Source organism: Molossus molossus, unplaced genomic scaffold, assembly GCF_014108415.1.
Source record: "Molossus molossus isolate mMolMol1 unplaced genomic scaffold, mMolMol1.p scaffold_m16_p_3, whole genome shotgun sequence".
Taxonomy (NCBI): domain Eukaryota; kingdom Metazoa; phylum Chordata; class Mammalia; order Chiroptera; family Molossidae; genus Molossus; species Molossus molossus.
This window is the reverse complement of record NW_023425366.1, coordinates 78,059,888-78,074,779: the sequence shown is the minus strand read 5'-3', so window position 1 is coordinate 78,074,779 and position 14,892 is coordinate 78,059,888. Positions and strand designations below refer to the sequence as shown.

General features: G+C 34.3%; 1 protein-coding gene across 3 annotated transcripts in view; it reads right to left on the bottom strand.

Moving 5' to 3' along the window:
* FER (FER tyrosine kinase) overlaps positions 1-14,892 on the bottom strand; it is a 364,169-nt gene that overhangs the window by 204,055 nt on the left and 145,222 nt on the right. For all 3 annotated transcript variants that reach the window (XM_036278843.1, XM_036278845.1, XM_036278844.1), the window contains one exon: positions 5,338-5,430. In XM_036278843.1, coding sequence (XP_036134736.1) covers positions 5,338-5,430 — 93 coding nt within the window. The remainder of the gene's footprint in view (positions 1-5,337; positions 5,431-14,892) is intronic.

Genomic DNA, 14,892 nt, shown 5'->3' with positions numbered 1-14,892 from the left:
ACATGGCTGAATTATAATTGTCTAATTTTCTAAAAGGAAGCAACTAAGCAAATCATAATACATATTATTCTATATAATGAAAGCATATCTTTATTTTCCAATATTTTTACTTTCTAAAATCTTGCAAGTGATTCAAAAATTAAAAACATATATGCAAATAGAGTAGAAAAATATGAATTTTAAGAACACAAGAGTTAAATAATTAAACTTTCTTCTAATGTCTAAAAATAACAGTTATTTGGACCACAATGTTCTTTATTCTGAAATATTTAGAATATTTAAAATATTCTAAAAATATTTTAAAGAACATTAGTAGAGGGATGTTACATACTCCATGGATTAGTGACAAAACTAGTACTCACAAGGGGTTATAAGATGGAGCCCCAAGTTATTTGCTCAACCACTTATTATAGAAATTCTCCAGTAAAGAGATGACTCTGGAGAAGGACCGATTCTTGACATGATTAGATCACATCTCAGTAAAAATACTGTGGTTTAAAAGACTTCCAATAGAACCAGGGCCAGTGTGGCTCAGTTGTCCCATTCACCAAAGAATCATGGGTTCGATTCCCAGTGAGAGCACATACCCAGGTTGCTGGTTCAATCCCGGGTTGTGAGGCATCTGATCAATGTTTCTCTCTCACATAGATGTTTCTCTCTCTCTCCCTCTTCCTCCCCCTCTCTCTCACATCAATTTAAAAACATATCCTCAGTTTAGGGCTTAAAAAAAAGTCTTCCAATGTAAACAGACCCTCAAGATTGCCAGTAGATTTTCAGATTACGCAATTAATCCTATCTAACACTCTTGCCTTGACTTCAGAAGCAGTCTCTGAGAAACAGTTCTCAAAGCAAAATTAAAACTTCCTGTAGCATGGGAAGATGCTGCTTGTGGAACAGGTCTCAGTGACCAGAGGTACTCATAGGTTATTAAAAAAAAAGATGACACACCTGCAGCTGATGTAACATATTAAAATACTACTCTGATCATGACAATACATATTAGACACCTACCATCAAATACTATATTCAGTTAAAGCCAAATTCATCTATCAGCTAATTCTCTTTTATTCTTCCTTCCGTCAAGACTGTTCATTGAAGTGATCTATTAAACTGTCTTCAAAGGTAATTCTACATTTTGGCCACTCTGTTTAAAACACTACATAAACAGTGATGCAAGTCCAAAGGGAATATTATTATGACTAATTCTACTTTCATGTCCCTAGATATAATGCCAAGTAGTTGCTTTACTTTTATCTAAAATTATGCTTTAAAGTTCCAATTTTTGTATGTTCAATTGAGTACAGAAACAGTTGTTGCTTTTTTAATATTCTAAATTAAACATGCTTCCACAGACAAAGACTTAAATATGGGGCTCTGTCTCACACTATATATAAAAACTAACTCTCCCAGCCAGTGTAGCTCAGTGGATTGAGTGTCGTCCCATGGACTGAGAGGTCCCAGTTCAATTACTGGTCAGGGCACATGCCCAGGTTGCAGGCTCGATCCCCAGTGAGGGGTGTGCAGGAGGCAGCCGATCAATGTTTCTCTCTCAAACGGATATTTCTATTTCTCTCTCCCTTTCTCTCTCTCTCTCTCTCTCTCTCTCTCTCTCTCTCTCTCTCTGTAAATAAAAAGAAAACCACCAATACAAAATTTAACTCATAATGGATCAGAGACCTGCACGCAGGGGCTAAAACTATAAAATTCTCAAAGAGAAGCAAAGGTAAAAATCTGCATGACCTTGGATTAGACAATGTTTTTTTTGGTTTTTGGTTTTGTTTTGTTTTGTTTTGTTTTTTAGCTATGACACCAAAAGCATATGCCACTGAAGAAAAATTGATAAACTGAACTTTTACAAAATCAAAAACTTTTGTCAAAGGTCAACTATACCATGTTGTAAAGTTTTTTTTTATAGAGAAAAAAATATTTATAGTAACTTAAAATTTCACTTCTATTTTACTTTTACCAAATTAGAATACCCTAAAAAGCACTATGTCAAAATAATAATAATAATAATTCTGATTAGGTAGTGCCTAAATTGTTATGCAGCTTAGATTATCATGCTTTAACACCTGAAACCTTCACATTCACATTAAGTCTCAAGACCTTAGTTACCTATGTATTTGAGAGGAAAAAAAACTCCTCCTCCATTTAAGTAGGTTACCCAATGCCTTAGAGCAGTGGTTCTCAACCTGTGGGGTCGCGATCCCTTTGGGGGTCAAACAACCCTTTCACAGGGGTCACCTAAGACATAACAGAAGTAAAATCACAGTTATGAAGTAGCATGAAAATAATTTTATGGTTGGGGGTCACCACAACATGAGGAACTATATTAAAAGGTCGCGGCATTAGGAAGGTTGAGAATCACTGCCTTAGAGAAATAGTTGTGTACATTTATTCATAGTGTAACACCACCTCATAAACCACAGACTGCCTCCATCTTTTTAGGTCATGAGATTTCTAATAAATCAGGAAATACCAAAGGGCACTTAACTGATGGAAATAATAATTGCCTTCATCATGAAGATATGAATGTGATCACTGGACAGTGAGGAAGTGAACATTCACAAGAATTCTCAATTACAGAGGGAACATTTTCTTAGATGCAATAGGCATTTCATGGTTTTAAGGATGTTGGTAATTTATTTTAAAAAACAGATCATAATGTATATCTAAATGAAATAAATATTTTATGGGAAAGGTATTTCAATTCATTTCAGGAAAAGGCAGTTTGTAAATACCAAAGGCTTACCAATATCAATCACTGTCAATTTACTAACTGTATTTAAGAATAAGGTAAAGACCACTTTTAAATGAAGAAAATAACATGTAAATACCTTCAGATATTTAAAAAGTTATGCTTTACACCATTAATTCATTAAGACTGTGATACTTTTAGGATAGCCAACCCTATATAACTCCATCATAATGAGCTAACTGGAGTTCTCTGTTTCTAGATGTAAATCTGTGTCTTAAAAGACAAAAACCTCTCTCATCTTCTCATCAACCTTGACTTAGAGCCAAAAGCTGAAGTTCCCATAACTATGAGCTTCAAAGCAATGTATGTAATGTGAAGTCTCGGTCACTGTTGCTCTCCTAGACACCTGTCTGGAGGGCACCAGGTTCTCAGCATCCTAGGTTATGGGGAAAACAAACATGTGGAGTATTAGCCCATTTCCACAATCACAAATTCGTATTTGTCACTAGAAGCTCTAAATTTCTGAAGGTCTAAATCCCACTCTCCTACCTTTACATCTAAGAACAAAGCTGAAGAAAACCTTGAGTTTGTCATGGGCTTTGGTTCTCAAGTATGTAAAACATTTTACTCAAGTCAAGCTTGATCTTACAGCACATAAAAATCTAAGGGGGCACTTTTCATAAATTAGAAATCACCAATAAACAGCTATTAGTTGCCGGCAAAGGTCCTCTGACCAAAGTGAAATAAAGGTGAGTTCTGACTATTTAACTATGTCATTTAGTTCATGGACTTGTTTCAATGTTAAGTGATCTTATGAAAAGCTAACTGAAGTATTGAAACATTTCAAAATCTATTTTTATTTTTTGAAACTTTTGAAATATTTCATCTCAACAACTTTTTAGTCAAATAAAAGTTATGCAAAACTGTCCTGCTACAGTCTCTAGAACTTGTCATAAATTCTTAATCAAGTCTCTTATACTTATTTTGAGTTCCATGAACTACTACTTATCTGTAAAACTATAAACCAATTACTTAAGAAAATAAGAATAAGAAATGGACCTTGAAAGAGATTTACTCTATCATGTCACCTTTACTTCTGATTATTTTTTTTCATTTGCTATTTAATGCCACATGAGAGGTCTGCATTGTTCACAGCTTCCTCCCTACTCCCACAGAACTTCTATGTATGGGAAGTGACAATGCCAACATCAAAGGCTGACATTTAAGTAAGAAAATCTCTCTTATATAAAAATGTAATTTTATTCTTTTTTGTTGTTGTTGTTAAAATACCTGCTAATTACCTTCCTTGTGTATAAAAGATTGTTGCTAGAGTGAAATGCACATGGGGACATGTTTTACATGCTAAAAATGAATTCTAACAAATCTAAAATGAAAATGAAAATTGAACTAATCTACAGTTAGGAAATATTTTCTTTTTCTAAATAAGACTAGGTCACATTGTCTGAAACAGGAAAACTTTTAAAAAGTAGGAAAGAATATTAAGACATTATTATGTAGAAACCTAGAGAAATGGGGGAAGAGCATGCTATTATTTATATTGAACATTGTGTTGACCAGCATTCAGTAAGATATCATTGTGAAGCTCTACTGTCAATAAGGCATTGCTAGAATAAAAAGTTTGATAATTAAGTTTTATAGGTAATGAAATGAAAAAATACTTTAGATGTTTATTATGTAAAAGGGATAAGAATTTTTTTTTTTTTTCAATCTTGCTTGGCTATAGCCACTACTCATAATATGCCAAACCCAAATTTCAAACAGATTTCTAATAAAGTTGTAAACATTGGAACAGCACAGAATGGTTTGAAAATATTTTATTGTGATAGAAAATTTATCATCTTAACTGAACTGTATACTTAAAATGCTTAAGATGATAAATTTTCTATCACAATAAACTTATTTTTAAACCATTCTATGCTGTTCCAATGTTTACAACTTTATTAGATAAATAATAATTTTTTTAAAACCAGATTTCAATCTTATAATTTAATGTTCTAAAAAATATGTACACACATATAAAATAACACATGAAAAAAATGCATATACAATAATCTGTATTATAAAAATTCTTCACTGGAACAGAGATTTGTTTATATTATTCTTCTAATAGAATACCAAAGTTCATAAAATGTTGCCTGTAACATTTATTTGTAGTACAGTATGTCTATAATACAATTTTCTTTCTTTCCTCCCCACATCAATATTACATAGGGTTTTATTATATACATACAGGTACAGACTCACATACATACAAAAAGTTAAAATATGTACAGCTGGCCCTCATTTATCGCGGTTAATCAGTTCCAGATTCTACCACGATAAATAAATTTCCACAAAGTAGGATTCTTTATTTATATACAGTCGTCCCTCGCCACTCCGCACTTCAACTTTTGCGGCTTCACTCTATTGCAGTTTTTGCAAATATAAGATAGTACAGTATTGTATTTGAAATAACCGCGATAGAGTGAAGCCACAAACGTCGAAGCGCGGAGTGGCGAGGGACAACTGTACTTACTTTTCCATTTGCAAGGGTAAATTTATATATGATATTCATTGGTATATCAGAAAGAGCTAGACAATGACTATTTTCAGTAGTACACAGAGTTTATCCTACTTACTGTTGAAGAGCCCAGAGCAGATTTTGGAGACCTAATTATTCCAGCAATTGAATGGCGAATAGACTCAAATCTGGATAGCCTCTCCTTTCTTTCCTGGAGAGATTAAGAAAGAAGGCTTCAGCAATGGTAAATATCCAGTATACATACACAGTGATTCTAGGTATTTAGGTATTTATCCATGCTCATGTCATCCATCATGTCTTCCAACTAAATAAAATGTAAACTTCCTAATATTAAAGATGACAAATAACAAAATACATATAAACTCTGCAACATTTTACTTTCCTGTTCCCTCAGTAAATGTCTTGATTGGGGAAAAATAAAAATGAAATAGAAATTCGTAAGATGAGTGGAAACAAAAAATACAAACAAAATTCACAACAAACCAAATACTAACACACAGGGGGGAAAAGCCAAGCTACAAAGAACCAGTCTCACACAGAAGATTTCAGATAGCACATGTAATTGTGAGGGATTTTCAAGAAAAAAAAAATAATAGGGAAAAAACAGGAGGAGAATTACATAACACACATTTTTAGATAGTGAGTTCCATTTAAGTAGCTAGGAAGCTTCCCAAAGATTCACATGATGATGATGATGATGATGACGACGACGACGACGACGACGACGATGGCAATGACAACCACTAGGACAATGAGGACAACAGAGGAGAAGAGAATAAAACAGAAGGTAGTTGCAGAACCGCCACTAGGGAAAGTCAATCCAGACTGCTGTTTGCCATAGGATTTATATTTATGAGTATCACATACCATAGTTGAAAGAAACTTTTGCTTAAAATTTCAAATCTGTAGATTCATTTATACTAATGCAAGTGAATGAGGTAAGTAAAAGGGTAAAAAATAAGAGAAAGAAGGAGAACAAAAACGAGAACTAGGAGGTAAGAAAAAGAATGATGGAAAGGATGTGTGAGGATTTATAATGAAAAGAGTGGTTCATTTTCCAATAATGACTACATTTCACCTGCTAGTCAGCAGTAGAGAAAGGAATAAGGTATTCTATTGCCAAGTACTGTATTTCCATGTTTTCCATCAGTAGTGATGCTCAATTTTCCTTGTCAGTGGAAAAGAACTAAAGCAGGCCACAAACAACATCTTTTGTTTCCTATGTATCTAATATCTAGTGTATACCTCTATATACTATAATAAACAGACATTTTTGGTGATATGCAACCTAACAGACTCAAACTCAAATCTGAAATTCAACTTTTGTCTCTCCATTTACCTATTTTTACTTTCTTTACTTTTCATTCTAATAGTTACAGTAGTAATAGTTCTTATTATTCTACAAACATATGCATGTTGATAATTTAAAATAACCATATGATAATCTAACAGAACAGATAATCTCAATATCTTTTTCATTATCATCACTTATGTAACTTGCTGATGATCCCACTATCTAGACTTCAATTTGAACATCTATAAAATGGAAAAAATAATACGAACCTTCCTTAGAGGGTACTTACAAGTAAATTACTACAAGTGATTAATGTTTTAATAGCATGTAAATATTTAATAAAATTCACTTCTAAGAAATAAAACTTTCCCGTAGTACAAACAGTTATCACCTTAGGAGACTGGGCGTACCCTCGAGAGCCCTCATCTAGCTGCAGCTTCAGTTTTACTTCCAGTAAAACTCACTGCAACTGAGCATAAGAAATGCTGGAGAAAAGACTGCCTTGAAGTACTATGGGAGTATAATGATCTTTCTTTAAAGCATGTTCATCTTCAACTTGGGTGTGTTTTGTGTGTGTGTGTGTGTGTGTGTGTGTGTGCGCGCGCGTGTTGTTATTTTTTTTAAATCTATTTCTGGTGCTTTAGAAGTCTTCTAAAATAAAAACATTGGGAAGGTAAAAACTGATTTAAAAGCCCGGCTGGTGTGGTTCAGTGGTTGAGCATCAACCCATGCACCAAGAGGTCACCAGTTCGATTCCCGGTCAGGGCACATGCCTAGGTTGTGGGCCAGATCCCCACTGGGGGGCATGCAGGAGGCGGCCAATCAATGTTTCTATCTCTCTCTCCCTCTCCCTTCCTCTCTCTATAAAAATCAATAAAGAAAAATACAGAAAGAAAAAAATATATTTAAAAAAAAAACTGATTAAAAAAAAAAGTAGAGCCAGGCTGTGGAGAATGAAAGAGTGAAGCAAGGCACACACAGCAGTTGCTTTGTAATTAGAATTACAAAAAAATACATGATTTTGTAAAGCACACATATTGGAAAGTGCTACGGTGGCCATAGTTTTTCTACTCCCCAGCCTGATTCACACTTGTTCTCATTCCGCTGGGAAATTTCTACCCGGCTCTGAGTGGTGATGAGGCGGCAGTGGTGTTAGTGACATTCCTGTTGACCTTGCTGCTACAGCAACTGACCAGAAGATGAAATGAAAGTGCTAACCACCCTGGCCGGTTTGGCTCAGCGGTTAGAGTGTTGGCCTGCAGTCCGGAGAGACCCGGGTTCGATTCCCGCTAAGGGCATGTACCTCAGTTGCAGTTTGTCCCCGGCACTGTTTGGGTCATGCTGGTGGCAGCCACTCAATGTGTCCCTTTCACGTGGATCTCTCTCTCTCTCTCTCTCTCTCTCTCTCTCTCAGCCCCCCTCCCTCCCACTCTATCTGAAGAAAAATCGGGTGAGGATAAAAAAAAAGGAAGTGCTAACCTCGCCTGCTTGGCAATGAAAGCTTCCCAAGAAAGCAGCAGGCTTCTCCTCTGAGTCAGTGCTCTTGAAATAATAGACAGAGTATGGTCCCAATGTATGAATACCATGAGAACAGAACTGTAAAGTACATGGGAAGTCATACACAAAAGTAGAAAATTCAGGAGAGAGTTTTAAGTATTATAAAGCATTTTATCTGTATATGATTTAATATGTCGTTGAGATGGTAAAAATAACCTTCCTCAAGCTACACCCTTGGGCATCAAACCCTACAAAAATAAAGAGAACCATTTCCCCCAAAATCCTTTGATAATATCGAAACAAAAAACATTTTCTTAACAATGTAATACTAGATAAGTCTATTATAGGTCCAGGTGTAGGGTAAAGAAGACTTCAAAATTGCATTCTTTATAGTAAGTTATGAAGCATAATATAGTGTGTGTTCAAGGGGATACAATTAGTAAAAGTACCCTTTCATTTGAAGTTACTCTTTAAAGTAGTTGATCTAAAAATATATATGATCAGAAATAGTAAGTCAACCTCAAGTTCTATACAGGAATAATCAAAAGCAAATAGAGTTTATAAAACACTTTAACCACTGTCAGCTCACTTGGTGCCGATATTTCTACAAATGAAACATGAAATTCATCTGCCAAAGGCCCAGTCTATATAGCATTACATATTTGCCTTAAACGATGGTCTACCTAATACATCATGCTGAGCTAAATTCACTGACAGGCTGGTTTTCGTATCAGTGAATTAAATGGCTACTTAAAAAAAAAACTTACTATGTAAAAGCTTCCCTTCAGTTACCATAAAAACTGTGCCTAATGTTGCGTGTAGACCTGTCAGGGCTGGTAATGATACACTTATTATGTCCTCCTCAAATATTGACAAGGTAAAGAACTTTCCGCAGATTAAGGAGATGGAGATTAGTTATGACAAAAGGACAGCCATTCAGAGTGGACATGGTTGGGGCCAGGGAAGGGGGAAAGGAAAGGCTATGTTACAAAATAATACCTTATGTTATGAAATAATGCTCGGATGCTATGCCCAGAAAAATGCTACAAGTGTAACAGCTATAGGTCTATCTTCAAAGAAAAGTTTTAGATGCAGTAACAGTTTCATATCTCATTTAAAAATTATTTCTCATTTTAAAATTAAATGAAGTAGGGTCTCTCAATATATCTATCTACCTATCTATAAAACTAAGAGACTGTTTCATAATAATTAAAAGTGTGCCTATTATCCATTTTAAAAACCTCTGTAAGAAACAATACCTAAACTATTTACAGCTACAATAAAACCATACCTATCAAGTTTTGAAATTACTAATCACTAAAACTCTCAAATTGCAGTAAAACAGGCTCTTGGGTTACTTCCATCCCCTGCCCAGTAAAGCATAGGCAAAAATATAATAGGCAAGGATTGAAGTTTTGCTGATTGGAGTGATTTTGAAAAAAAGTAACAGCTCTTCCAAATGACAGCATATCTAGATGCTGTAGTAAGTTCTCAAATGAATAATTTTAACCAAAAAACACATAACAGTTCTTGAAGCATGGCTCTCAAGGGAGGCACCGAAGTAAAAAGAATAAGGTTCTGATGTCAGACGGGATAAAGAGTATGATTCTGGGTAAATTACTTGACTACCCTGGCTCTAAGTTTTCACATAAGTAAATAGGAGGACACTGAACTAGATAAAATCTTCATCTTAAAAATTCTGTAACCTCTGTCCAACTCCCCAATCAATTGCATCGCATTGCTCACTGAAAAAACATACACAGAAGACTTCAGTAGTAGGAAAGAGAACCCCCATGCACTGTTGGTGGGATTGCAAATTGCTGCAGCCACTATGGAAAACAGTATAGAGGTTCCTCAAAAAATTAAAAACAGAATTAGCACATGAACCAGCAATTCCACTCCTGCCTATTTACTGGAAGAAAGCCAAAACACTAATTCATAAAGATGTATGCACCCCTATATTCATTGCAGCATTATCTACAATAGCCAAGAGATGGAGGCAACTTAAGTGTCCATCGACAGACAACTGGATAAGGAAAGTGTGGTACATATATACAATGGAATATTACTCAGCCGCGAGAAAGAATAAAATCTTAATATTTGCGACAACATAGACGAACCAAGAGAACATTATGCTAAGTGAAATAAATGACAAGGAGAAAGACAAACACCATATGATTTCACTTATATGGGGAATCTAAAGAACAAAATTAATGAACAAACAAACAGAAACAGATTCATAGATACAGAGAACAAAGGTAGGGTTGCCAAATGGGAGGAGAGATGGTGGGGCTGGGTGAAAGGGGTGAAGGGATTGAGAAGTACAAATTGGTAGTTACAAAATAGTCATAGGGATGTAAAGTACAACATGTAAAGTCAATAATATTGTAATAATTATGTATGATGCCAAATGGGAACTAGACTTCATCAATTATATAAATGTCTAACCACCATGTTGTACACCTGAAACTAATATAAAATAACACTGAATGTCAACTGTAATTGAAAACTAAAAAAAAAAAACAAAAAAACAAAAACAAAAACAAAACCCAGCAACAACAACAAAAAGAGTTTCATAGTAAGAAGCTGGCCATCAGTTACTTCCCTTAGGGCATTTAGCCACATTCTGCCTGAGGTGCCCTCAGAACTTAACCCGCAGTGGGAAGTTGAACTATAGTGAAAGGTGCCACTGAAACACTTTTTTGTTAATAATGAGTTATTAAAACAACCAAATATTATTTCTCACAGACTTCTATAAATAAACCCAATCTAATAATATTCTTGGAAGGAACAATGAAAGTGAGTATGTGGCTATATAAGAACAGTTAGATACTTATTCAAATCAGGAGGTAATAAGAATCAAGAAAAAGATAACAATATTCACGCTCAAACTCCAGGCTGAGTGCCAAGTACCTTTGGGACTACTTATGCAAAGCAGCCATGAAATTTGAAGGGATTTTATACCTATAGGGAAATTATAACCCCAGAGAAGACTGTCTCCTGAAAAAATATTCTATGCTGTTGATGACTCCAAAATGTAAATGAAATACTGCAAATATTGATATGTCCTTCATAAAAGGAATATATCTATAAATAAACAAATAACTTAGTCTTTTGGAGATGTTGATTTGCTGAGGAGAATGAAGGCTACAGTTTCTATTCCCACCAGGATATAAAATTTAAGTATTAAAACAGTTTCTAAATGATTTATTTTAGCAATTGGGTTCTGACTGAAGACAAATCATTTCAGAAGTATTCAATGCCTAGCACCTAGTTTGTCATGCTGTCTTTTTTCTTTGATGCTTGCATATTAAGAATATTTATTAAAAGAAAGACAGCCCCCTTTCTAAGTCAAGCATTTTAATATTCTGAAATAATAAAACTGGAAACCAAATGTGCAAAAGAAACATTTAAATGATTAAAATTTTATCTTAAAATAAAAATGTTGAGAAAATTTACCATATAACAGATTAGAGTTTGGGAAAACGTAGGTTGTAAAATGCCATGTGATTCTGCTTGCTTTCTTGACTTTGTTTCTCTTAAGTAAGATGACATCTCTGGGGCACCAAGACCCAAGCAGGAGGTGATAATCAGCAACGTTCCTGCTCAGTACCTAAATACAATTCACGCTCCAATGTGCTTTTCTCAAATGTATGAGCAAAATGGCTAAAGAAATTCTTTATATAAATTATCCAATAGTGCAAGATACACACCCATTTCCTTATGAGGACCACAGTGACTCAACAATTTAAGAGCAGACTAACTTTGCTCAGTAAAAAACTATGCATTTCAGCGTTTTGAAAAATCACACTATTATGAGTTAATTTATCAAGATTAATCTAACCTGAGATTCAGGTTTTAAAACAACTAATGAACATCATAAAACAGTAAACCTTTGTCATCTTTCTTTGGATAAGTTTTTTAATTTTTTTTTTCCTTTATTGATTTTTAGAGAGAGGCAGAGAGAGAGATAGAAACACCGATGAGAGAGAACATTGATCAGGTGCCCCCCACTTGGGATTTGGCCCACAACCTGGGCATGTGCCCTGACCGGGAATCAAACAGGCGACCTCTTAGTGCACGGGCCGATGCTCAACTACTGAGCCACAATGGCCCAGCTTTCTTTGGATAACTGTTAAGTAGGTGTTTAAAGTTTCTTTCTTCCCCCTAGTTTGTACAAATTCCTAAAATAAAAATCAATATACCTAAAGAATTTTTCTGAGTTAACAAAAGTCATACTTTCTTTTTCTGACTTCAGAAAATTCATATTTACTTTTCTGACTTAAAAACGGTCATTCCACCTAAGGCACCTATTAAAACTAGTATTATGGTATCTTATTACACTGATATAAACTAATAACTGTTATTAAATACAAGAAACTTTAATGATTATGTACAGGTAACATAAGAAATTAGTTCTAAATTCTTTCACTGTAAGTACATTATCTCAATGTCTACTGAGAAAGTTCCAGAGCTATTATTACATAAAGTAATAATTTCTGTATCAGAACAAAGAAGTTTATCTGAGTCTTTACAATTTAATGTATATAGATATCCATTTACTCACATTTATATGTAAAAATTATTTTGAAGTCCTTTTATTTGAATAACAAAAATACCAGAATACTATAAAATATTTTTTAAAATAATCAAGATACATAAATTAAATACTGACTGGCACATTATGCATACTTTTTATTATTTTAAAACTTTTACACAAGAATGGATGAGTTAAAATTATAAGAAAAACTGTAGTAGCCAATGAATTCTTAGCAAAGCAATGTAATCAACACAGTACTCAAGCATAATGAATCATCTGACAAGTAAAAATTCTTGAAAAGCTAAGTTTATATAAAACTGCATTTTTAAGGATCAACAGTCAAATCTTCAGGAAATAACTCCAATTATTGAGTTTACAGTTAAATTCCCTTAACTTTAACAAAAAACAATGTTACTTAGATAACATTTGATTTAAAATATAGCAAAACATTTTGAAATGTATGTTGAAATGAAGCAAAATAGAATACAGATTGAATATTAATCATTTAGCCTTAATACTAATGAGAACACATAAGAGAGTGAAGAAAATTCTTTCTTAACCAGTTTTGCCTTTAGATAAACAATGCTTACATACACCAGGTCAGAAAACATGCCCTTTTGAAAAAGAAAGTATATTACCTAAAATATTCTCCTTAATGTCTTCATTACAAAGCAATATGAAAACAACAAAAAACAAATTACTAGTCATATTATATTGGTTGGCATATGTTTTCTGTAAAGAGTGAGATAGAAAATATTTTCAGCTTATGGACCTGTGGTTTCTGTCACCACTCAACTCGGCCAAGGTGAAAGCAGCCACAGACAATAGTCAACAAATGAGCATGGCTATGTTCCCATGAAACTTTATTTATGGACACTGAAATATAAATTTCATATCATTTTTACATCTCAAAAAACACTGTATTTCTTTGGATTTTTAAAAAATTACTTAAAAGTGTAAACAATTCTTAGCTGTAGACCACAAAAAATTTGGCAACAGGCCTGATTTGACACATTTGTGATAGTTTTCCAAGCCCTGTTATATATGTCACTAATAAATGATAGAAACTATACAACAGAGGCTATGTAAACAATTGTTAAGAAGATAGATTCTGGAATTAGACTCGGGTTTCAAATCCTGGCTCCACCACTTTCAATCAATATGACTGTGGACACATTACCTAACTTTCTACACCAATTTCCTTGCTTATAAACTGGGAATAACAATAGTACTGCATATTAAAAATAATAACAGTCTGCCTAATACAGCTATCATGAGGATTAAATGCAGTATGAGAAGACTTAGCAAAGCTCCTAGCACCCAGTAACTAGTAAGTCCTCTCCAAATATGCTGCTGCTGCCATAATCAAAGTACAGAAAAGTCATATCTCATAAAAGTATTCATTATAATACACAAAGACATTCTACTTCCAAATTTATACAGGCAAAATTAGAGAAAAATCTGTTTTAAAAAACAGTCATAACATTTCAGAACTGAGTGATAATATACAAATAACCTTGTTTTGCCTGAAGCTCAGAGATGTTTATAAACCCTGAGTTAAAGTCAAAACCAGGACTAGAATCAAGTGTCTCCATGTATATGATAAGCCCAGAAAGTCCTCTAATCATTGTATCTTTGTAGTAATTAAGTAGACATTCCTTTTTGAAGGGTTTGGGAAAAGGGTACATGAGAAGTATGACGTCAGGAGCTGGCAAAAACTATTCCAGGCAGGCAAAATAGCACTGTGATTTAGAAGCAAAAATTTGATATCAGAGCTGAATTTAAATTTCAGCTGTTTAAACACATGACCTCGGGCACATTTACTACTATTTCCTGGGCTTATAGATTAGGTTCCCAAAAAATATTTGAATGAAAGGTCAAAAGCACTATCTCTTCTCAAATTTAAGGGTCTCACCCACAATCAAAGCTTCAACTTTTGAAAACTTTCCAGATAAAGAGAAGACACACAAGTTGTAATGGCTTGGATATGGCCCCCCAAAAGATATGTCCAGCCAGATCCTGTGAATGTGGCCTTACTTGTAAAATTGGTTTTTGCAGCTATAATTAAATAAAGAATCTCAAAATGAGATCACCCCGGATTATCTATGTGGGTCCAAAATCCAAGGACAAGCATCCTTATGAGAAGACAGAAACGAACGGAAGAGACACAGAAGAGCAGGCAATGTGAAGAAGACAGAAATGGCAGTGATGTGTCTACAAGTCAAGAAATGCCACAAACTGCCAGTAGCCACCAGAAGCTAGGAGGGAGACATGGAACAATTCTTCCTCAGAGTCTCCAGAAGAAACCAGCTCTTCAGACA